This window comes from Pseudorca crassidens, chromosome 1, assembly GCF_039906515.1.
Source record: "Pseudorca crassidens isolate mPseCra1 chromosome 1, mPseCra1.hap1, whole genome shotgun sequence".
Classification (NCBI taxonomy): Eukaryota; Metazoa; Chordata; class Mammalia; order Artiodactyla; family Delphinidae; genus Pseudorca; species Pseudorca crassidens.
This window is the reverse complement of record NC_090296.1, coordinates 121,974,187-121,998,525: the sequence shown is the minus strand read 5'-3', so window position 1 is coordinate 121,998,525 and position 24,339 is coordinate 121,974,187. Positions and strand designations below refer to the sequence as shown.

The window sequence follows — 24,339 nt, the reverse complement described above, 5'->3', positions numbered from 1 at the left end:
TCAGGGCCAAACCTGCCTGGCAGCGGGACACTGGGAGAGGCGGGTAGTGAGAGCTCTCCCATGGCAGACACAGGACACTCGCTCGTGCAGCTGACATAAGGCGGCGGCTACATCTGCCCGCGGTGCTCCCCACCCCGCCCCACTCACAGGGCAAGCACAGCCTCACTCACAGAGACAGGGGGATGGACAAGATGGCACGGGGATGGGAGGCCGGGTGGGACAGGCAGGCTCGGCGGAGGAAGCGCCGAGACTGGGTGGCGGGGTCCTCATGGAGTGGTTTATTACGATTCCATCTCACAAGGCAGGTGGGTGGGCGGGCGGCAGCGGCACACGGACTCCAAGCCCCTGACAGACGTCTGCCTCGGGCGCATGCAAACAGTGCAACATGGTCAAGCGCAGACACGGGGCGACCGAGGCAACACGGACAAGGAACACGGGGTGGGGAACGAGGCTGGGGCGATGGGTCCCTAGAGAGGGGCCTGGTCTCCCCAACCCTTGTGGGCAGGACAGGAAAAATAAGATTCGTACTTCTTGTAAAATGCCCATTTGCTGGGTACTTTCTTTCTCCTTATCTTGAAAAATAATAAAAAATAAACACACGGAAAAAAATCTCAAAAAAGGAAAGGGATAAAACTCTAAGAAGGCGAGATATGGGAGGCCAGGGGGAGCCTGACCCCAGTAGGGCTCCTCAGCCTCCTCCCTTCTTGGCCCTTGGGCGGGGTTCCCAAAGCCCCACAGGTGGGTCCATGAGAGAAGGTGCCAGGCCTAGGCGGGGTCTCCGGGGGCCAGAAGGGGCGCAGGCGGCGACAGAGAAAAGAGGCCCACGGTCCTGCTGGGCTCAGTTCGGGTTTGGGCCCAGCGAGTGGGGCACCAGGTCCGCAATCTCTCTGGGTTCAGTCCCCACAGGCCCCCGACCTGGGCGGAGGCCGGCAGTCACAGGTGCAGCTCGTGGGTTTTGATGTGCTCCAGCTGCTCACGGAGCTGCAGGAAGGAGGGTCGCATGGCGGCGTCCAGGTGCCAGCAGTTCTTCATGACCTCGTAGACTGCAGGTGGGCAGCCATCGGGGGCGTCCATCTTGTAGCCCTTCTCCACCCGCGGGACAACGTCCTTCAGGGGCTGCGGGCAGGTGGGTGGTACGCATCGGTGTAAGGCCTGACCCCGAGGGGACCCCCACTCCCCCCTAGTTCCGCCTCAGCCCCGGCCAGGGGAGCGCCTGGAAGGTCCCGAGGGCAGGTCTGCAGCTTCTAGGCCTCAGGCCGGGGAGGTGGGGCTCAGCCGGTCCCCCTCCCTGTCACCCCCTCCCTTGCTCCAAGCCCCACCCAGCCCCAGCGCCCACACTCACAATTCTCGGATAAGGCACTCGCCCGAAAGAGTAGATTTCCCAGAGGAGGATCCCAAAACTCCACACGTCAGACTTGGTGGAGAATTTCTGCCAGTTGGATGGGAGAGGCAGTGTCAGGTCCTGGGAACTGGGGGGTGCGGGTGACCCGGGAACCCCACCCACCACAGCTCAGGCCCTGAGGAGAGGCGCGCCCACCTTCTCTCTCAGGGCCTCGGGGGCTGTCCACTTGACTGGCAGCTTGCCCGTGTCCTGGGTGCTGGAAGCTTCCTTGGTGAGGCCGAAGTCGCTGACCTTGGCCACGTTGTCCTCGGACACCAGCACGTTGCGGGCTGCCAGGTCCCGGTGCACGAAGTTGTTGCCCTCCAGGTATTCCATGGCCTCGCAGACATCTCTGGGGGCGAGCCAGCCACATGTCCCCTCAGACAGGGATCCCACAGCAGCCACCCCCCCCCCCCGCAATCAGGCATTGCTTCACTCACAGTGAGAACTTGAGGAGACAGTCTCCGCCCAGCACCGACCGACCCCGAGACCGCAGGTAGTCCACCAGACTCCCCTGGGGGCAGGACAGACAGACCAACAGGCCCTATAAGTCAGACTTGCCCTCTAGACCCTGGGAACAGTGGGCCTGGGGCTGGGTAAATGGCGACACTCAAGGGAGGTGTCAGGAGAGGGGAGGGGCAGGGGAGAGGTCAGGACGTCACTACTGAAGGAATATCAGAGTCTGGACACTGGACGCTGTGCTCAGCAATTATCATGCATTATCTCTTAATCTTCATAAATCTCTGAGGGAAACTTTGTTACTACCTCCATTCACAGATGAGGACCTGAGGTTTGGAGGGGTAACAACTTTTCCAAGGTCGTAGTGAATAAATGATGAGCCAAGACAAAAGCCAAGCCCTGGTGACTTCAAAGACCAGTTGGAGAGAAGGGACTGAGGGAGCAGGGGCCCAAGGGTATGGTGGGGGGCTTGGGGCAGCTGGAAGGCTCGACCCCAGTGTTTAGCTCCAGGCTGGCAACTGGATCGCGGGGCAGGCACACACCTTGGCCATGTACTCGGTGACGATGTAGAGCCCACCTTTCTCCTCTACGATCACGCCCAGAAGCTGTACCAGGTTGCTATGCCGAAGTTGCCTGGGGCAGGACGGGGTGGTCAGAGCCTGCCAAGCCTCCCCATCACCTCTTGGCCCCGGGTGACCTCCCCACCCCCTGCCCCAACTCACGTCATGACCGAGGCTTCAGCCAGGAAGGCCTGGGCAGTGGCGTCGTTCTTAATGCACTTGACGGCGACTTTGTTCCCTCGGTAGTCACCTAGCATCACGTCTGGGGCAAGAGAGTTGGGGGTCGTTTCCTGGACTCCCCCCAGTCATCAGCCTCTCCTAGGGCTCCCACCCTCTCTGGCTCACCTCCAAACTCCCCCTTCCCAATGGTCTGCAGCAGCTTCAGGTCCTTCATGTTCAGCGCCCAGCCGCCTGTGGGGGGAGTGGGTGGTGAGTGAGGGGTGCTGAAGCCAGAGCGGGGGTCACAGCAGAAGCAGACTGGACTGTGACTTATGTGGGGTCCCCTGGACGTCTCCAGAGCCTCCAGGAGGGGGTAGTGCCAGGAAGCCCGGGTGGGAGGAGGCGGGTGGGCAAGTGAGGAGTGGGCGTGGGGGGATGGCACTCACTGCGGAAAAACTCATCCTGGGCCGCCACGGTGCCCTCCATGACCTTTGGCTTGATGAGGCGAGTACAGAGTCCATCTGCGTCTGAGGTGTAGTGCTGTAGAGGGCAGGGCAGGCGATCAGGGCCAGCCCCCTGTGTACCACCCGCGGCTCCCATGCACTGCCCTGGTCTGACCACCAGATGGCAGCAGAGGCCGGTCCCACCCAGCCCAGAGATGCTTTGGGTCAGGAGGGCTCTCCATTTCTAGCAGGGGTTAGGGAGGCCCCAGACACATGGTCCATCTCCCATGCTACCCCACACCCAGGTGCTGGACGGATACCGGGTTGTTGTGATCACTCTGGGCCTCACCAGCATCCCAAAGCAGAGGACAAGCCCTGGCTCAGTCTAATACCAGCCTCTAGCCAGGTGTGCACAGGACCCTCCCCTGTCATAGGCCAACCCAGGCCAACAGGGGGAAGGTGCTGAGAGTGAGTACAGGAGGCATCTGGAGGCTGCCTGGGGTAGAGATGGCCTTGGGAGCTGCAGGGACATGTGGGCCGTCAAGGTGAAGCTCATGAGGACATGTTTACGTTCACACAGCTGGGCATACAGCTCTATGAGTGGCTGGAAGGAAGCTAGTTCTGGGATCAGAATACTCAGATTCTAGTCCTGGCGCCTCCAAGTCACAGCTGTGTGACCAGAGGCAGGTCTCTTAACCGCTCTGAACCTCTGTTTCCTGGCCTATGAACTGGGGTACCACCTCCCTGTGCAGGCATTGTGGGGTCAGAGCTCAACGCTGGCACACAGCACGGGCTCTATCGAGGCATGAGGAAACGTGGGCTTGCAGAGGCTGCAGGACGTGCCCAAGGTCATCCACCTAGAGTGGTGGGACTGTAGCTGGAATCAGGGCCGGCGCGCTCTGCTCACCTCCACCAGCTGCATGAGGTTCTCGAAGTACACCTCCTCGTCGATGCTAAGCTTGCTGGCGTGGTATATGATGCGGTAGTGCTCCACCTTGCCGTCGCAGCTCACGCACAGAGTGTAGTCCCCGGGGTAGTTGGTGCTCTCCCGCACCAGGAACAGGCCTGTCTCTGGTGGGCACAGGAGCCGCTCTGCCTGCTCCCGCGTGATCTTGCCATGGAACCAGCTGCGGGGAGGCCAGGCCTGGGGTCATGGTGGCCCAAGGGCACTGCCAGGCTCCACTTCCCGAAGGCCCTCCCTCTGGCTGGCACCTCTCCACAGTTCAGGGCTCAGACAGGCTCTGGAGGCCCTCATCCTCTGCCTCCTGCCCTTCTTTCTTCAGCCCTCCTAGCTCCGTCCTCCCCTTTGAGGTCCGGCACCCATGCCCTTGCCCTCGTCTCGAGAGGCCCTCACGGACATCCCAGCCCCTCACTCTCGCCTCCCTGCTCTCCGGACTCTCTTCTAGGGGTAACAGGGCTCCCCGTCCTCCTTCCTCCCAGACTGGGAATTCCCAACCGTACCCAGAGGTACTCACGGCATGAGGCTGAGCTTGGTGCCTGCCTTCACGCCCTCCCGCTTCTGGACGTAGTTGGCTGGGATGATGCCCTCACGGCCCACCTTGTTCTTGGCTTTGTACCAGTTGGGGTCCTGGGGAGAGGGGAGCCCAGACACGCTCTCAGGCTCACCCTCCCATGCAGGGGAGACAAAACCCAGTGGGTAGGGGTGTGAAGTCCCTGGTTACCTTGGTGACAGCTACAATGGTGAGCACGTCTCCTTTGCAGAAGGGAAGGTCCTGCTCAGCAGTGCCGTGAAAGTTGTACTTGGCAATACATTCTGTACCGGATGGCCAGGCAGCCTGCAGGGCAGGCGACACGTGGGCGGAGAAGCCTGGGGCCCCACCCACCTGCAAGCCCTCAAGGTCACAGCCTCTTGGCTGGCCTCCCTGAGTCTGGGTGAGGTGCCCTTCCCCTGGAGAGCTCTGGGTGTCTTCTAGCTGAGACTTCCCCACGGCCCCCAGACCTGTGCTCCCATCTTGAGGGCCGTGCATCTGACAGTGGGCCCTGGAATTCCATTTTGCTGAAAGCCAGGACTGGGGAAAAGGGGAATGAATCGACCTGAATCCTCATTCTCACTCTTCTCAGCACCCCCGTGGCGGTGGTGGGGATACTCCACTGCCCTAGACCCCTGCCCCTGCAGTACCTGAATTGCCGACATCTTCTCAGAAGATCTGGTATCCCCGTGTCACAGGAAGGCCAACCTGTCACTTGGTACCATGAGAGCTGTGGGGAGAGGGGAAGATTGAGGGAAGGCTGTGAGAGGAGATGGTTCCCTCCATCACTGAGACCCTACTCCTTCCCCATAGCAATACGAACAGATGCCAGAGGCTTCTGGAGCTGGGACCTGGGGCAAGGGCTGTCCTTTCCAGTCTCAGCAGGCTGAGGGCACGGGGCAGGGGAGGAGGCAGGGGATGAGGGCTGAGGACCCCCAAGGACAGAGGGCTGTCAACCCTGAGCCCATTGTGGCCTTACAGCCCTTGGAATGACCAACAGAGGCTACAAAGCGTAGTGGGTAAGTAGTGTCTGCCCCACCAGCCCTCCATGGCTGGATATCAGCTAAGTGGTCTGTGGGGGACCACAGGGCAGCTGTGAACCTGGGGAAGGTGCTTGGGACCTTGGGAAAGTCCCTTGTCCTCTGTGGGCCTCTTAGTTCTGTCACCTATAAAAACTCACCCAGGCAGTATCTCTGAAGCCAAATGTATGCCAACCCCATGGCCTGGCAACCCTACTTCCCAGCACACACCCAAGAGAAAACAGGGCAGGCACTGCTGACACAGGCACAGGAGCACACGCAGTAGCACGGTCTGTAACGAACCTCACACTGGGAACTGCCCAGACGCCCGTGAGGAGTGAGATGGATAAACTGTGTACATTCACAGAGTACCGGCCAGCAGTAAACATGAATAAACTACAGCTATGAAACAACACTGATGCATCCAAACATGCTAACCAAGACGCCAGACAGAAAGCACACATGCCTTGTGATTCCATTCGTATAAACTCCACAGTCAGGGGATTTTCCAGTGCAGGATGGCGACTCCCCTTGGAGGAGGCAGCGACTGGAAGGGGGCAAGTTCAACTCTGCAGTGCTTCACTGAGCTGTACCCTTGTGGCTGGTATACATTCTGGTGTATGTGTTTACTTCAGTAAAATTGACTACCCCGAGAAAGTTACCTCAGCCAACCCCACGCCCCAAGAGCAGCTAGTCAACCCCGTCTTGCACACATACTCTTTGTGGCCCCAGCTCAGCACTCCCTCTATGACCAGCATCTTCCCAAACACAGCCCAGAGCCCCCGAGTACCTGTCCCAGGAAGCAGAGGGATGGGGCTACTGTTCTCTTCTGACAGATGAGGAAACTGAGGCTTAGAAAGGGCCAGTGACTACTCCGTGCTCACAGTATGTTAGAAGAAAAACTCCTCCATGTGCCTTGTTCCCAGGCTCATTTGCAGGACACACAAGGCCTGGGGCCTGGTGGACACTCACAAACTTTACCACCTACCCCAGGCCAGGTGGTGGAAGAAGACATTTGAGTGCAAGTGCCTAGGGGTGTGAGGTGAGTGAGGACTGCAGAGCTTAGGTGGGCTTCCTGGAGGAGGGAGCGCTGGAGCTGAGCCCTGAAGGTTAGAGGGCTAAAAAAGGCAGGGGCACCCCAGGCTGGAAGCCCATGGTGAGGAGGGCGGGAAACAGACCCTGATGGTCTGAGCACCCCGTCAGTCTGCGGCAGGGGACCGTGTGTACTGGGTCCGCCTGGCACAAAACTTGCAGGGATGCGGGGGCTTCAAATGCTGACGTGAGGACACAGGGTTTGCTTCTGAGGGCCATGGGGTCTGTGGGCCTCAGCAGGGGAGTGTGTGGTCTTGGGGACCAGAAGGAGCCGGGGAGAACACAGGTGGGGAGAAGCACCACTGCGTCCAGGCCCCACTTCCAGGCTTCCCTTCCTGCCGGTATACATAGTGCTTCCTGTCCCAAGGCCAGCCCGTCAACCTCTGCCATCTGGGCAGGGAGCCTGGGGCACAAGAAGGATGAGCCTGGACTCCCCTACACACACACATACATTGACACGACTGAGCCACCATGAGTATAGGAAGCACCTCCAGGCTCCCAAGAACCACATGTGGGAGCCGTGAGCTCCTCTTGCCCCCATTTTATAGAAATGGAAACTGAGGCTCATGAGGTTTGAACAACTTGCCCTACGTCGCACAGCTAGTTAGGGGCGATGGTCCGGAACTTGAACTGGGGTCCCTCTGTGGCTGGCTGGGTCCCCAATCTTCAAGACCTTCTGAATAGGGGCTCTGCCAGCTCTCCACATCCCCTTGCCTCCCCCTCCCTCGCAAGATTCACCACCACCAAGGGAGAGAGGGCGAGGAGGCTGAGGCACCATTAGTCACCCTCCCAGCTGTCAGTTTGCAAACACTCCCTCCCCTGCAGGCCTGCAGCTGCTGCTGCCGCCTCCCCACTGACTAGATGATAATAACAAAAATAATAATAGGTCCTGTTTGCTGAGCACTTATTCTGTGCTGCGCCCTGTCCTTGGCACATTATGGCTCATCAAATCCTCTAACAACTGAGAGGGAGAGGCTATTATTATCCCCATTTTACAGATGAGCCAGGCTGAGAGGCAAGTGGCCTTACCTGAGGCTACACCTCCAGTGAGCGTCCTGCCCCACGCAGATGTCATATGCCTGAGCCAGCAGGCCAGTTCGACCCCCACCCCTGGTGCCTCCTGCCTTATGTGCACGCACCATGCGGGGGCTGCCAGGAGGCTGGGACCACACTGGCCTCAAAAAGAGAGTGCAAGGGAAGAGGGAGAATCAAGCGGTGCTCAGAGGAAGGGGCAAGGCCAGGAGGGTCAGGGTGGCCTGCCTTGAGGGTCTGGGTTTTGACAGATATGGAAACGAGAGGGAGGAGCTAGCCTCTCCCCTTTGCTCTACTGGCTATGACTTCAGGACTCAGTTTCCCCATCTGTACAATGGGCTGGTGACAACCCTACAGCTCCCAGGGCTGTTCTGAAGCCTGCTTTCTTCCCACAGAAATCCTGCCAGCAGGAGCTGCAGACCCTCTCTGATGGCTCCTCCCTGGCGAAGTCATGAGGCCAGGAAGGTCCCGTCCTTAGGGCTCTGAGGGTCCAGCCGGGCTATCCCCTTCCAGGTCAGAGGCCAAGAGTCAGAGTGGCTGGGAGGGGCTACTGCGAACCTAGGCCTCTAGTCAGGCCTTGATCAGGCACAGAGGGGCCCTTCCAGGGTTATGTGAACCTTGTTTCAGGCCACTTTGTGGAAGAAGTGCAGGAACTTTGTCCAGGGAGTCAAGGGCTCTGAGTCCTGTTCCTGGCTCTGCCACCAACTTGTTGTGTGACCTTGGGAAAGTCCCTTGACCCTTCTGGGACTCACTGGCTCTCCAGCACCTGAACCAGATCCCTTTCTCACCCGCTGCTCCTAGGACCCTGGTACCCCACCCACCTTCCCACCTTGGCATTCCCTCTCCACTCCTTCCCCCTTCTCTATCCAAGGAACTTCCATTCAACCTTCAGGGGTTGCACGTGTGCCTAAGAAAATGTAGTAGGACAGTCCCTGCAGTACTGTTTGTTGTAGCAAGAGATTGGGAGAAACCTTTATGTCCGTTAATAAAGAACCAAGTAAATATATGACCAGATAGCCTGAAAAGGCAACAACACAACTCCAGCTGTTATGGGGCCAGGATGGATCTCTGGGTGCTGATACAGAAACCTCCCCACGATAGAGTAAGTAGAAATGGCAAAAAGCCAGCTCAAGTCACGAAGGAAACGTTGCTGGGGGAATAGGACAGTGACATGGCATCTCAGTACCACCCTCCAGATTAATCAGAGAGAGGAAAAAGCACCTCCACCACAGGGAGATGTGGCAGATACCTCGTTAACCGAGTGATCAGATTAAGCATCACCAATAATGAGAGGCGCACACTGAGTGCCTCCTGCACTAAGGAGGGCACAGCATCCTCTGTGCGATGGGCCCGCAGAGCTGCTTAACCTGACTCCAATCAGGAAGACGTAGGCAGACAGAGACCAAATAACCGGCCTGGACTCTTAGAGTCAATGTCATAAAAGACAAAACAAACAAAGAAAGGCTGGGGAATGTTCTGGATTAAACAAGACACAAAAGAAACATGAAACAACAACAAAATGGTAATTATGTGAGGTGAATGATGTGTTAAGTAACCTCATTGTGGTAATCATTTCACAATATGCACATATATCAAATCATCACACTGTATACTTTAAACTTACACAACATTAAATCGCAATTATATCTCAACAAAGCTGCAAAAGAAAAAAAGAAAAGAAAAGACACATGATAGCAAGATTCAGTGAGTGATTCTGAATAAGATTCTGGATCAGAGGGAAAAAATAGCTATAAAGATCATTTGGGGACAACTGGGAAAATGAAAATGTTAGATAATGTTATGGAATTAATGTTAATTTTCTTAGGTGTGATCATGGTACTGTGATTATGTAAGAGATACACGATAAAGTACTCAGGAGAGAAAGGTACGATGCCTGCAACTAACACTCAAATAAATCAGCAAAAAAAAATACGTATACACATATGTCCATGTATATAAAAGAAGAGGTAAAGCGAATGTGGCAAAATGTTAAGAACTGGTGAAACTGGGTAAAGTATACATGGGTATTCATTATACCATTATTTCAGCTTTTTGGTGGGTCTGAAATACTCAAAGACCAAAAAAAAAGCAGGGTGCAGGACATCACCCATGGTATATTACAAATTATTGTTTTTTTAAAGGACATACCATTCACCCCTAACCTTAGATATGAAAGATAGATATCTCTGAAAGATAGAAGAAACTGATAACAGAGGTTGTCTCTGGGAATGGGAAGGAGTAGTGAGTATCAAGTTCAAGGGAAACTTACTGTTCGTTGTATATTTGCTATTTTGTTCTTTTAACTTTTGTTTTTTTAACCACATGCATCTATTGCCTTCCCCCTAAAAATAAGATTAGTAAGAAAATCAATAACTTTTTGAAAACCACTTGTGCCAGGAGCCTTCCGGGGCTCCCCAGCTGTGGTGGCTGCTGGGGCCTCCAGAGCCTCTCACGCCCCATGCTCCAGCGAGAAGCTCACTGACCCTGTGGGAGCCCCTGCAGGAGGGGAGCCGGGCCCAGGGCGGCCGCTCAGCACGTGAGTGCTGAATGAATGAATGAACCAACAAACAACAGGGGGAAGCTAGGCTGGCTGCACCACACTGCGGTCCCATAACCGACAGGACTATACTTAACCCCTAAGGGACAGCAGCTGCCACCCCACCCCCACAGGGCTGGGGGACAGGGGGCTTTCACTCCGACTTCCTGCCCCAAACCCTGCTCCCAGGAGTTCTTGTGCTGGGGTCCTGGGAACAGGCTGGGCATTGTGCCCAAGCGCTGAGGTCAGTGACCACAGCCTCAGGCAGGCCTTTCTTGGGAGCCCAGGCTGGCAGGCAGGGGGGAAGCCCAGCAACTGCCCTTTGCCTGCCTTGGGGAAGCTGTAGACCCTCACAGCCTAGCACGTGCTGAGGGCCAGTGTAGGTTAAGGGGCTCCTGCCCTGCCCCCCTCACCAAAACTCCACTGCCTAATGGGGCGTGGGAGCCTTCAGTAACTGTTTACACCCAGCTAAAAATAGCCACTGAAAAGGGAAGTGCACAAGAGACCTGGGGGAACTCTGGGGGCCATGGCCCCCAGAGACTCTGGTCCTGCCACAGGACCCAGCTGGAGCCTCTGCGGGGCAGGGCAGCCCCCAGAGGCAACAAGCAGGTCCACCTTGCCCTCTTATTCTTTGAGCCACTGTTTCAAGAGGCTCCCTGTGAGCCCAGCTCCATGTGTGGCAGCCAGGATGGACAGGAGGGGGGAAGGGCCCCGGAGGTCCTGCCCTTGGGACCCCAAGAATGCTACTCAGCATCTCTGCTCTGTGCGCAGCCCTGCTCCACCCCTCCTGGCTACCAGCTGATCAGTCCCGGCCAGGTGTGCTTGGGGCCTCAGCAGAGACGGACAAAGGCCACTGGGGAAGGCTTCCAGGAAGAGGGGGCGGGGAGGGGAGGATCTCAGGTAGAAGCGACTGTGCTAGCTCCGGCCAGGATTAGGATTTCAAACCGTGGTACAGAGAGAGTTAATGAAGGCGGGAGGAGGCTCAGGGTGAGGCGGGTGAGGGTCAACAGAGGCTCTGAACCCAGGCAGCCTGGCACACAGCTCTGCGTTTCTGATTGGGCACGCCCCTCCGAAAGACACCTGAGGAGGGCGGGGCACCAACAGCAGCTGGGCTGGTTTGGCAGCAGTAAAATCAGCCCCACCTCTGGTTCTAGAAGCACAGGGCACCCAGGCTGACGGCCCTGTGATGCTCCTGGTGACACACCAGGCCACGGGCTGGAGGCTGGTTCCCACTGAGCCAGATGGGTGGTCCCAGAGCCCTCAGCTGGGCAGCTGCAGAATTGGGCACAAGACCCTTGGAGAGGCCTGAACCTCCCCGGGGGTCAGAAGAGGGCTGGAAGGATGGACGGTCCCACTTTGTCTCCAGTGTGAGCTGCCCCACCCTCACCCCCAGGGTTCCCTCAGCATCCAGCACCCCTGCCCTAAGGGGAGGGGTGAGTTTAATGGCTGCAAAGTGTTAAAGACCAAATTACAGCAACTCACTGGCTTTTTTCCTGCCCCCCAATGGCTCAGTGGGGGCTGGAGCTAGAGGAGGCTAGTAAGGGGAGCCGCCTTCCCCAGGCGCTGCTGCAGCCTGAGGCTGACACTCCTGGCCCAGAAAGGTTTCTAATTACCGCTCAGGAGCCTAATTACCTACATGTACTGGGCAGTGGGGACTCCAGGCCTCTGTTCCGCCACCCACCTCAGCACAGGCTGTGGTCTTTGCATCTTCATTTGCCTACGTTTACATACAGCCTCTCAGCACTGACCTCCAATGAACCCTTAAAAACCACCTCCAACGAACCCTTAAAAACCAGAGTGTCCTTGTCCCTCACCCCAAAGTCCCCTAGGCACGTTACAGGTGGGGAGATTGCGGCCCAGAGGCCGGTGAGCTGGCCACCAGATTCCTGGTCTCCCCATCTCAGAACTGGGACCCCGAGAACGCATGGCTCAGAAGGTAAAGCTGAGGGGGCCCAACTCAAAGGACGTACAGTCTTGCTACCCAGTGTAGGGAGAAGGGTTACCAACACCCTCGCCCCACGGGATGGACTGTAAAAATGAAAGCACGAACAGTGAGAGCCTACTGACCCAATCCTGCCTTAGTTATTTAATCCTCCAAAAAACCCCATGAAGTTTTACTGCTGATCTGTTTGACAGAGGAGGAGCCAGGCTGAGGAGGATCACCCAGCTTCCAAGGGGTAGAGCAAGGATTTCAGCTCAGAGTTGTCTGAACCTGGTCGGGAGAAAACCCCTCCACCCTTCCCTTGGGCAGGACAGATGACACCCTGGACAGAGAGGTGCGAGTGGGCAGCTGAGGGGAGGTCCACCCAGAGATCAGCCCTCCTGCTCTGGGAAGGATGGGTTACATCTGTGCCATACCGTGCCTCGCACAGCAACTGGAGAAGCCAGCAGCCCTAGAGAGTGGAGGAGCTCTAAGCAAGGACCTCTGCCCCTACCCTGTCTCTTTCTCAAACGCTTCTTGATTTTCATGGCCCTTCCTCTCCAGGAAGCCCTCCTGGCTGCTCCAGCCTACGCAGATCCCCAGCTTCTGAGCTCCCCAGAGCCCTGCCAGGAAGTTGGAACCACAGGCCTCTCCCTACTGACTGACTCCTCTCTGACTCTGGCCTCTTCTATTGGTCGGCAGGGGGGCCTCAGGGTTCCTTCTCTCCTCTCCTCTCCAGTCTCCCTGACAGCATGGGCCACAGACGTCCGGCCGGTTGGGGAGCAGCGGCTGGGCTGGGCAGGGCTGAGAAGCAGCAGCCTGGGTGTGCAGGCGTCAGATGACACCCAGGTTTTCACCCACCCACAAGGCTTCCAACTGTGCAGAGAGGAGGACCCGCGGGGAGGAGGAGGACCCGCGGGGAGGAGGAGGGCACCAGGCAGCCTCTCCTGCTTCTAGGGGCCTAGACCACGGAAGGGGAGGGGAGGCGGAGGGAAGCTGCGGTTGGAGGCCCAGTCCCACTGAGGCGTACAGAGCTGGTGTGTGATGAGAAGCTACCCTCATCACAGTACCTCAAAACCAGGAAGAGAAACTGAGCTGGCAGAAGGGCGAGCTGGGCTGCGTGGGGCCCTCAGGTCCCTGGGGGCCTGCCAAGGGGAGCTCTTTGGACAATCCCTGGACAAACCACTTGTCCCTCCCAGGCCTCAGTTTCCCCACGGGAAAAATGGGATTCTCTCCCTGGTCCTGCCAGTCTGACCCTGATTGGTATGGGCTGCATCATGCCTGACACAAGAGACGCCCCCCAGTTAGTGGAGTACTCCTGGTCCCCCAACAGGCTCTGGCCTCTCCCGGGTAGCAGGGCTTGGCCCCCCGAAGTGAGCCTCGCCCTGCCTGCTTCTCCCCTCAGCCACGCAGGGAGCACACTAGCTCTTCCTCACCAGCTCTTTATTTTTAGGTCTGAATTTGACTTTAATCATTACTTAGCGGATTCTATTTCCAGCCCTTGGATGAAGGGACCCAGAGGAGAGGAGGAGGGGAGGCAGTGCTCCCTGCCTGGTGTGGAGGGTGGCCTGCCTCCTCTACCCATCCTGTCCCCAACCAAGGAGGGGGGGCACTGAGAAACTCCCAAAGTGCTCACCCCAGCCAGGCCAGCATCTTGGAGAGGACCGCACCCTGTGACCTCATCCCAGCCCGAGCTGTGGGACAGGAGGGCAGTTGTAATGCCCGCCTCCCCTGCGCCAAGACCAGGGACGAGGGGGACACTCCAAAGGCAAAAGTCTGGTGGCCGGAGTCCGAGGTCATGTGCCTGGGAGCCCTCTGCAATGAATGGGCCACCTTGGGGAGGACCCTCTACCTAGGTTAGTCCTGAGCCATACCAGGGTCAGCTGGGGCTATGGTCTCCTAGGTCCTGGGAGTGCCAAGCTGAGACTGTTTTCCTCCTACTGTCCATGGGCTGACCCTAGCAGGGCACTCCCAGTTCTCTGATCTCCACAGACGTGGAACAAGAGGAAGTAAGCGATGTCACAGCAGTACACGCTCAGATTACACCTGGGGAGCACCTGCTGAAGAGAAGGACACTAACACACAAGACTTCCCTAGTGATTTGTGGACCATCTATGTTCCCCTTCAACTCCCAGCTGGGAGGCTCTCGAATCTCTGCCTCTGACCCCAACTTTCTTCCCTTCCCCAGCCACTGGGCGGGAGGATGAGGCTGGCATGGCTGTCCCTGGCTTGGGGCTCCGGATGTCGGGGTTCCTTGCTAAGACTCAGTTTTCCCAGGGAAAGTAGGCCTCTATCTCCACTGGGGAAATGTGGGGCTGGCCTAGGAAGTAGCTGAAGCTGGGGGACAGGAGGCAGCCAGGCTCTCAGAGAAAAAGCCTTGTCCATTCAGCTCTGATGCTGAAAGAACAGAGGGAGAATGGGTAGGGCCAGGCCCCAGAAACCAACCAGTAGCCCACCTTCCACATGGTGATGGGGACGGGGGAAGGCAGAGGGGGGGACAGGATACTGGCCAGAGCAGTCTCTGAACACAGGGTTTCTGAAGGGCTCCCTGGGCAGAGACCACCCTTGGCTGGGTGAGCCATCAGCCAGCCCTGGCCCGGGTGTCTTCTGCACACACTGAAGCAGCCTGCAGTGGGCATTCCTTCAGCAAAGCCTACCCCTTCTCACAGAGCGCCTAGTGGATGCCAGGGGGTGTGCCAGGCACCTTCTAGTACCTTGGTTAGTTAGTTCCGTGTCCGCACACTCCCCTCTGACGTAGGTATCACCGTCCCTGTTGTGTATAAAAGGAACTCTGGCTCAAAGGATGACCTGTCCAAGGTCCCTCTTCCCTGGCCTAAATGGCACAGCTGGGCCTGGAATCACGTTGGTTGGGTGCCAAGCTGCCCACTCTCTCCAATACTCTCAGCTGCTTTGGGGGCCTGCAGTAACAACAATTACAACAGCAACAGACGGGAAACAACGATGCACAAGCTTGGTAAGAGGGTTGGGGTAAGGCTGCTGCGGCAGAGCTTTCGGGAATATTTTGTAGCTTTTTAGGAGCAAAGTTGCACAGATTGTGTAGCAACATGAGAAAATGCCCAGATATGGTATTAAATGAAAAAAGGCGTGATGGCACGCATACCCAAATGAAAACAGCGACAAAGGCAAAAAAGATCAGGAAAAGACTGGCTGGGAGCTCGAAGATACTAACAGCCACTATGCCGGCGAAGAAGCAGTGGGTGAATTTTCTGTGTTCTAAATTTTCTGTAGTGCTGTTTTGTTACTTTCTAAATTAAGAACCCTAATACTATTTACCTACATACGTAGTTTTCTGAGCTCAGATTTGCTTCCTGGGGACCCACCTGCCACCCAGCTCTGGTCCTGGTGTCTGGGACATCAAGGGATGGCCTTTCTGATTTGGGACAGCCCCTCAGACACATGAGGGTGCTTCCCTACCTTCTCGTTCCCAGACCAAACACCTTTGGGGACAATGAGGTTCAAAACCTCCCAAAGAACAAGCTCAGAACTGGACCCAAGCCGTCCTGCCAGATCAGGCTTGTTGGGGCGGCCACGTCACACTGTGAGCCCTGGGCCTCTGTCTCTGCCTGTACTCTGGTCTGCTCTGTGATGGCTCAACCCCTTGGGGCCTGGTGCCCTCTGCAGCAGTGCTGGGGACCGTCTTCTGGTCCTTCCCTGTCCCAGACCCAAGGCAGAGAGAAGAGCAGGGAGGAAGACACCAAGCTCGTCACATAAAAAGTGAAGCCCTGCACACGTGCTTGCCTGAAGCCAGACCCCTTTCTACAAGGGTCTTGGGACCCTGGTCTGCACCCAACAGCTCACAGGCATCCAACCATGTCAGGCTTCAGCCCCAGGCCCTCAGGCTGGCAAGGAAGTTAGGGCTGGGTGAGGGGAGCCTCCAGGCCCAACACATCTGTGTCCCCTCCACTGTGCATGTCAGGGCAACCGGAAACAACTCTAAATCAAGGGCAGAGGCCTGAGCGGGACGAAACTGCCAGCATCCCCAAGGGGCCCCAGACACGGCTAAGTATCCTCCAGGGAGCCTCCCACACTTCCAGCAGCAAAAGGATCCTGCCACAGTCCCAGTCTCCTTCCTGCTGCCTTCACCCTGTTCCTGCTGGGGCCCCACCAAGAAAGACACTGGGAACACCAGGGTGTAGGGAGCTTGGAAGAGACACCCTGGGTGTCCCCACTCTGACAATGTTCCCATGCCAAGGCTGAAGGGTGCTCCTTGTGGAAACAGGGCTCTCGCCTTCCCCATCCAGATCCAATTCACCAGCTGGGCCAAAGGTGTATAGGAGGGAGAGGTCAGGAATGACCACCAGGCTGCTTCAGTTCAGCACCAGGGCTGCACCCCGTGGGTGCCCCACACACTCACCGCATCCCTCAGTGGGACCCAGCCTCAGGCACCAGGGGGAAATCCCACGGGCAGTGCCAATGCTGCCCGAGCCCAGACCCAGGCAGAGCCGGGGCCGGAAGCCCTCTCCCTTCTCTCTAGCCCTCTGTAGGGGAGCACGTGCTCACCCCACAAGGACCCATGGGCCAAGCTGGGGGCTTATGTCCCTGGTGGGTAAAGGCACCTGGCTGGTTTCTCTCTGCCCACAGCAGTCCAGCTCTGCAGAGCCGGGGGGATGAAAGGACAGACAGCCTAACTCTGCCAGAGGCCTGGGATAGCAACTCCCCCTTTAAGCCTCAGTCCCCTGGTCTACAAAACAGGAGGGAAGATAAACCCCTAGTTAAGCTCCAAGAATCTAGTGGCTGGACACGCCCCTTCCTGACACCTGGCTGGGCCCTGAGGAGCCTGGGAAAAGGGGCTGACAAGGCTGCCAGGAGGTGGGGCATGGTCCTAATGCCCAGTGTCACCTCCACCAGGACAGAGGCCCAGCCCAGTTTCCCCACCCTAGGGTCAGAGGTCCCTTGGCTTAGGCCTGGTCTTCTGGGAGGCCGAGGGTGACAGGCTCAACCTCTGGCAGGCTCAAGGGAGGTGGCTGGGCCCTGGGCTTCCTGGAGACGGCAGGGCCTCCGCAGGGGAATGCGGGAGGGGTCAGAACCAGGCAGGCCAAGGAACCCGCAGGGAGGCCCTGGGCCGGGAATGGCAAACCGCCCATCCTCCTGGGCCCTGGCCCATGCCGACCCCCTCCCTCCAGGCTCCAGCCAGCCCCCACAAGAGGGGGAGGACAGACTCGGGGTGGCCAGAGACAAGTCTGTGGGGCTCGAAAGGTAGTACCTCCCTCGTGCGCTCCCCTCCCAGTCGGGCTGGGCTGACAGTGACTCCCGGGAGATTTCGAACCCGGGAAGGAGGGTGTAAGGGAGGTGGGGGATGGGTGTGGACGCCACGGCAGCTGCAACAGAAGCAACAGAAGCGGGACGAGCGACCTCCACCCACCTCCCGCCGGGAAGCACTCGGACGCCCACCTCCTCCAGGTCTGTCAGGCACTCACCTCTCTCGGGGCACTGCGGTCCGGGCCACCTCGCTGCGGGCAGCATCAGCGGCCTGCGGGGCAGTCCATGCGGCCAGGGGGGAGGGGAGGGGCGCAGGGGTCCCCGGGTGGTGCGGTACAAAGAGGTCTGGGTGCGAAAGGAGGGGGAGGAGGGACGGCCAGACAGAGGCAGGGGGACGGCCTCGCGGCCCGGGTCGGGGAGGGAAGAAAGGCGGGGGAAGGGGGGCGGGAGGGAGTCGGGGGGAGGAAACAATGTAGCCGGCGCGGCCCCGGTAGAGTTCCGCTTCCGAAAGCCGCCACAGAGGTTCGATTTTGGGACGTCGCGCCGGCTGCCCCGGGCTGCCCCGGACCCTGGATCGGGGCCGCAGGGGGTCCCCGCGTTCCACGTCCCGGAGGCTCCGGCGGCCACAGGCTGGCTGGGGCGGGAGGGACCGCTGTCCGGGGGATGGCCCCGACGGCGGCGCGGCCGGGCGATCGCCCCGCTCGGACCCCACCCCGGCAAGACCTCCGGGCAGGGTGCGGGGTGGGGCGAGAGCTAGAGGGCGACGGTGGTCTCAGTGGCGGCGGCCAAGCTCGGCTCGCCCTGGGCTCCGCTGGGAGGAAGCTCGCAGGCCTGGCGAGAGGAAGCGCGGCCCGGATCCTCCGCCCGCGGCAGCGCGCCTGCGCGAGGGAGCCGGCCCGGCGCGCCGCGGGGCGTGGGCCGGCGGGGCGGCGCCCCCTGCCGGGCTCCGGGGGCACTGCGGGGGGGGTGTGTCCGCGCCCACGCCCTGCCCCCACCTGCCCACTGGCGCTGAAGGATCCTGAAGGCCCCTCACCGAGGGCCGACCAGCCCGCCTTGGAGCAACCTCCAAGCCTTCCTCGGGCGCAGCTCCCCCGATGTAGAAGCGATTGAGGCCAGGCCTGGTCCCCTCTCCTCGGATCTGTTTGTGGAGAGTGGACCTCACTCACAGCAGCATTTATAGATTCACAAGCATTTCCTGGCGCTGAGAATGTGACAATTCAGGAGTCTACTAGTAGGACCACTTCGTTACCGTCAAGGAGTTCCCAGTACTGACAGGCCAACAGACAAGTGCCAAGAGATAACTGATAAAAGTGAAGAAGTGGTGTACAAGGTCCACAGGAAGCAGAAAAGAGGGAAGGCCTAATGAGACTTCACAGAGCTGGGACCTTAGGCAGAAGGAACAGCATGGACAAAGGTAGGGAGAGGTGAGAGCACTTGATGGCTCTGGGAACTGTAAATAGCTCAGTACGGCTGCAGTTTGCAGTGTGGGTCCAGGAAAGTAGTGGGAGATGGGCTCCCTGCAAGCCCCAGAGACAAGAGAGATCCAGAGGGCCTTATGGAACTTTCCTGGACTTTGTTTTCAGCTTGGCAGCAGTGAGGAAGTTGTCAGTAGCTATGTGATTTTGGGAAAGTTACTTAACCTCTCTGTGCTCTAGTTTACCAAATGGGGGAAGTTATAACACCAACTTCTTAAGGTTTTGTGGGGAGGAAATGAGTTAATACGCTTAAAGTGCTTAGCGTGCAGTGGGCGGCACGTGGTCAGCCCTTAGCTAAGTATCGCCTGTTATTATATATTACTGTTAACGAGGAGCAGGGCGTGATCTGCTCTGAGCTCAGGAGCAGACTCTGTGTGTGTGTGTGTGTGTGTGTGAGTGTGAGGGGGGAGCAGAGAGTTGGGGGCGGGGGCAATGATGGAGGAGAGACCGGAGACTCCAGTGTGGGTACAAGGAGGCAGGCTACTCCCTAGGGACTGGGCCCTGAAGGAAGGGTCAGGATTGGTGGGGCAGAGGGGAGGGGCATTCTGTGGTGGGGAAAATGAGGTGTACAGGCAAAGTCTTGAAATTCAAAATAAGTGAGGGACTAGGGTCCTGGAGGAGAGTGAGTTGAGAAGGCAGTGTGGCTGTACATTGCAAAGAGCAGAAGTTGGGTGTGCCTCCCCAGACAAACTGCAGGATGGCCCTCTGACCCAATGCACCCCTTGGCCAGTTTCCAGAAAGGAGCCAGCCCTTCAAGGAGGGAAGTGGTAGTCACACCACAGCCCTTTGAGGAGACATCCAGTCTCAGAGATAGCTATGGTGTGACAGGAAAAAGCATGGATTTGGGGTTCAAAGTGTAAAGTTAAATTTCAGCTGGGCCACTTCCTAGTTGTGTGATCTTGGGCTAGTTACTTAACGTCCCTGAGCTCAGTTTCCTCTTCTGTAAGATCAAGCTTAAAATGCAACTGTCTCACAAGAGATGGTGCAGATGCAGCAAGATAATGGCCTAGGGGTGGGGGAGGTGGGGAGGGTGTTCAGCTTGGCTGGTTTCCCTTTCTTTCCTCTGAGGTCAAGATGGAATGATAAAGTGGGACCGGATGGGGCCACCTCTCAGCCTGAAGGAAAGCAATTCAGCAGCTCTGCGAAGGCTTCTCGAAGGGCCAAGTTGATATCTCCCCTCCCCTGACTGATCAGCTGGCAAAATGGGAAAGGGCTGTGGGGATATGTGGAAAATGCTCTAATCCCTGTCCCAGTTTTTCACCAATGCATTTTCCTTTACCCCCCAAACATGTTTGACATTATCCCCTGGGTTTGCTGTGGCCTAAGTGTGAACTTTGGAGTCCAATAGACTTGTATTTGCATCCTGGTTCCACCTCTTCACGGTAGAATGCAATAAATTTGTTAACTTCCTGAACCCCAGGCACAGGGGACAAATCAATAAAGGGTCCTGCCCCACAGAGCTATCCTCCAGTGGAAGAGCCAATGAACTTCCAACCTCACCACCATTCATTCATTCATTCATTCCCTCACTCAAATACTTACTGAGCACCTACTAAGTGCCTGGCACTATCCTGGATGCAGGAGTTGAAAGGGCGAGAAAGACCATTGTGGATAACCATGTGGTTATCCCCTCATGGGATAAATAAATAAGCAGGGCAATCAGACACTGTGGCATGAGGGCAATGAATGCTTGATGGAGGAGAGCACGGGGCGGGGAAACAGACACAGAGGGCCCAGCAGCTTAAGGGACAGCCAGAAGGCCAAGGTGACAAGACCAGCAAGCGAGGGGGAGTAGTATGAGAGGAAGGGGCTGGATCTGGGGGGGTGTTATGGGGCGGGGGGTTTATTACGTGAGTTTGGATTTTATTACATGAGCGCTGGGGAGCCGCTGAAGGATTTTTAAGCAGGGGAGTGACACGATTGAGCAGAAGTCAAGAGACCAGTGAGGAGACTTTGCATATTATGGCCAGTGATGATGGGCATGGACCCCAGTGGACAAAAGGGAGCCACGTGGCAGCTCTGGGTGATGGGCTGTTCGGAGAGTGAGGCCCCAGGAGAAAGGGGGCCTGATCCTTAGGTACAGCTGGAACATGGGGAAATGCTGGTGCTTTTTGCTGAGGTAGGGAGGACCTGGGAGAGGCGCAGGCTGGGGGTAGCGCTCAGGAGCTGTACTTTGGACAAGCTAAGGTTAAGACACCTGTGAGACAGGGAGATGTCAAGATGGCGTTTGGAGCCACGTTTTTACGGACAAGGCCACTGAGGCTTGAAGCACTCAGAACTTTCCCAGAGTCCCACTCCCAGAATTGGGGTTCCAATCTGAGGACCTCCAAAGCCTGGGGCACCAAACAGCCTCCCCTCTCAGCAGACCCTAGGAAAGGAACTCATCAGAGAAGGGTCTTCTGGTTCTAGGATAGGGGAGGAAATTTAAGAGGAGCCCCTCCCTGCCAGGTAGGCTCAAGTGCTAGCTTTCCCAGGCTGAGCTGTTGTCCCCACCTTGGGGGAATGGAGAAAAGAGGGGAGGCTTGAGACCCCTGGATGTGGGAACAGGGCTTAGGACTTCTGGCTGCATTTGATGACACAATGCCACCGCAGTAGCTCGATGCAAAGTTGGGTTGGTAGCCAGAAATCCAGAGCTTAAGCACCTTTATGGGTGGACTGAGCTCTGATCCCAGGGTCCCCTGGGAAGGAAAGGACTTCCCGCCACGCTGCCTCCTCCTCTCCCCCAGCCTCTTTGCTCTGAAATGACAGTTTAGAGAAACTGGTGTGAAATAGTTTGAAACTCAGACGTCTGGGCAGTCCCTCGGGGCAGAAAACAGGAAGCCAAGATTAAAGGCAGATTTCCAGCAAAGTCCCCTTCTACTTCCTGCAGAGCAGGTGCTCAGGCTGAGCTGACTGTGGGCAGCTTCCCTCGCTGACAGCACCTCTGGGTGACTCTGCACAGGCCGGCTCTCCTGCTTTAGGAGCTGTTCTTCAACCTCGTCATCACCATCCGCACAGGAAGCTCCTGCCAGGCCCTTGGGGGAATGAGCCTCCTGCAGAAAGAGGCTGTGGAAGGTGGAAGGAGGCACCAACAGGAAACAGCACCTGGGGACACCTAGGAGGCAGTGAGGCCAGGCGGAGAGGGCATGGGCTTTGGGATCGTTCAGCCCTGGTGTGAATGCCACTTCTTGCTGTAGGGTCTCACTGACCTGTGGGAGTGGGTCGAGGGGTAGGAGCAATGCAAAGGGGGGCTTCAGGGAAGGTAGCCGGGGAGACTGGACCAGTGCTGGGGCCTGGGAGGCCTAGGGGAGGGCAGAAGCAGGAGAAAGCAAGTGGCCACAGTGGCCATCTCAACATCAGGGACCACTCGGCGTGGTGGCCAAGCTGATATCCACAGCTGCTAAAGTCTCAGGGAACCAGGGGCCAGCATGGGCCTCCCCCGTGACCTCTTTCCCTTCCTGACCCGCAGGAGAGCTGGCTTCCGTGGGCTCCATCAAGGCAAGAAGCTACGCCTGCCTCATGCAGAGGCAAAGCCGTGACCTTCCAGATAAGCCCTGTGTTCTCCTCAAGGGGCCTGAGACCCCACCCACGCAAAGCTGTCCTTGGGAGGACACCTGCATCAGAGGCATCACGCGTTGGAAACCTCCCTTCTTGGATGGCTGAGTTTATCACGAGGACAAGGCATTGCCCTGGGAGACCCAGGTTCTAGGGACAGACTGGCCTCTGATTTGGGGCAAGTCCTCCCCATCCAGGCCTCAGTTTCCCCTCCTGTGTACCGAAGGGTTGCATCTGGTGATCTCCTGCAGCTCTGACTTCGTGTGCACAGGTGGAGGCCCTGGGCATGGGGAGGGTGGGCAGCTGCCAACGGACTCCAACTTCTGTCCCCCTGGGACCAGGGAGCTTCCGTTTACTGAGCACCTACTATGTGCCCGATACTTTATTATTGTTATTGATGATGATACTGATATTTACTGGACACTTACTATGCACAAACATTTTTAATGTCAGATTAAAGTCTCTTCTCTTTACTGCAACAGTTTGCTCTAAGGGGATTTCTAAGGAAGCTTGTTTGTTTGTTTCCACCATGATGGTGGCAGAAGTCTTGGTGCTGATGGTTTGGTGGCTTTTTGGCTTTTGTGGTTTTAGCGGTGGTGGTGACCCAACCGAGAGGCCATTGAGAGCTGGAGGACCTCACTCTTGTGGCTTGAGGCAGCCGGTACATAGGGCTTCCTTGACCACACCACAGGGGTTAATTGGCTGGTCTCCTGACCTTGAAGGTCATGGGTCTGGGCTTCGCAATTCAGAATCTCTCTGGAGCAGGCAGATGCAAAACCAAGTTCATGACATGAATTGGTCAAGGAACCTGGGATCCCTGCAAACTATCTGGTGCCTTCCTCCAGGAAGGCATATTTCCTCCAGAAATGTGGCACATATTTCTTTCCTCCTTGGTCCTTGGTCTTGCAATGTTCTGTCTGGTGGGGCACAGACGTTAAACAGCGTGATGAGAGTTACTAGGAGGGATGTGCAGGTGTGATGCAGGTGCACAGCAGAGGAGCCCTCCTCACCTGAGTGCTCAGACCCTGCAGGAGGAGAGATGCCTGGGATAGTAGGAGCAGAGGCCCTGGAGCTGGAAGGGGTTGAGCTTTGGGAGAAGCAGAAAGAGGCTAGGATGGGCTGAGGGGCAGGGCATGCGGGCAGTCTTGGGAGCAGAGGTCAGTGACCAGAGCCTGCAGGGCCTCCTGTGTCCACCTCAGGGCAGAGGGACCCTGCTCTTTGAGGGTTTCACCAACGCCTCAGCTGTGTGTTTGCATTTTTAAAAAAATATGTATTTTTTGGCTGCGTTGGGTCTTCGCTGCTGCACGCAGGGCTTCTCTAGTTGCGGCGAGCAGGGGCTACTCTTCATTGCGGTGTGCGGGCTTTGCGTTGCAGTGGCTTCTCTTGTTGTGGAGCACAGGATCAAGGTGCACAGGCATCAGTAGTTGTGGCGCACAGGCTCAGTAGTTGCAGCTTGCGGGCTCTAGAGCACAGGCTCAGTAGTTGTGGCGCACGGGTTTAGTTGCTCTGTGCATGTGGGATCTTCCCGGACCAGGGATCAAACCTGTGTCCCCTGCGTTGGCAGGCAGATTCTTAACCACTGTAACACCAGGGAAGTCCCTGTGTTTGCTTTTCTTTTTTTTTGTGGTACGCGGGCCTCTCACTGTTGTGGCCTCTCCTGTTGCGCTCCGGACGCGCAGGCCCAGCGGCCATGGCTCATGGGCCTAGCCGTCCCGCCGCGGCATGTGGGATCTTCCTGGACCAGGGCACGAACCCGTGTCCCCTGCATCGGCAGGCGGACTCTCAACCACTGTGCCACCAGGGAAGCCCTGTGTTTGCATTTTTAAAAGATCACTTCTTCCTGTTGATGGAGAATTGACTGGCTTTTTGTCCTCCAGGAAGCTGCAATGGCCTTTCCCAAATCCCCAGGCTAGATCACTGCCCTCTGCAGTGCCCCTCAGTGGGCCCTCTTCTCAGCTTTGTAGCATTGACTACCTGCTTTGTGCAAGTTTCCTGGTCTGCCACTGGAGGCTGAACCA

General features: G+C 57.4%; 1 protein-coding gene and 1 long non-coding RNA gene across 5 annotated transcripts; one reads left to right on the top strand and one right to left on the bottom strand.

Annotated features, from left to right (window-relative positions):
• Positions 1-255: 255 nt before the first annotated feature.
• Positions 256-17,794, bottom strand: CSK (C-terminal Src kinase). 3 transcript variants are annotated; one of them, XM_067753618.1, is made up of 13 exons: positions 17,531-17,794; positions 5,143-5,222; positions 4,685-4,846; positions 4,478-4,590; positions 3,910-4,129; positions 3,006-3,099; positions 2,746-2,811; positions 2,563-2,662; positions 2,383-2,473; positions 1,822-1,895; positions 1,538-1,733; positions 1,343-1,429; positions 256-1,116 (listed from the first exon to the last, which is right to left on the bottom strand). In XM_067753618.1, the coding sequence occupies exons 2-13, from the start codon at positions 5,155-5,157 to the stop codon at positions 934-936; spliced, it is 1,401 nt and encodes a 466-aa protein (XP_067609719.1). In that variant the 5' UTR covers positions 5,158-5,222; positions 17,531-17,794; the 3' UTR covers positions 256-933. The 3 variants fall into 3 exon arrangements, with proteins under 3 accessions (XP_067609719.1, XP_067609727.1, XP_067609737.1); XM_067753626.1 differs by having other exon boundaries at positions 4,685-4,798; XM_067753636.1 differs by lacking the exon at positions 17,531-17,794 and adding an exon at positions 14,807-14,841 and having other exon boundaries at positions 4,685-4,798.
• LOC137232220 (uncharacterized) lies at positions 16,927-22,800 on the top strand. Of its 2 annotated transcripts, XR_010946914.1 has the most exons (3): positions 16,927-17,513; positions 18,493-18,726; positions 22,236-22,800. It is a non-coding gene; the product is annotated as an uncharacterized lncRNA (long non-coding RNA). The 2 variants fall into 2 exon arrangements; XR_010946913.1 differs by lacking the exon at positions 16,927-17,513 and having other exon boundaries at positions 18,191-18,726.
• The last annotated feature ends 1,539 nt before the right edge of the window (positions 22,801-24,339 follow it).

Coding starts and splice junctions, on each gene's coding strand:
- CSK (XM_067753618.1), bottom strand. Junction 2,663..2,745: donor TGGGAAGGGGGAGTTTGGAG/GTGAGCCAGAGA, acceptor CTCTTGCCCCAG/ACGTGATGCTAGGTGACTAC. Junction 2,474..2,562: donor GCTGAAGCCTCGGTCATGAC/GTGAGTTGGGGC, acceptor GTCCTGCCCCAG/GCAACTTCGGCATAGCAACC.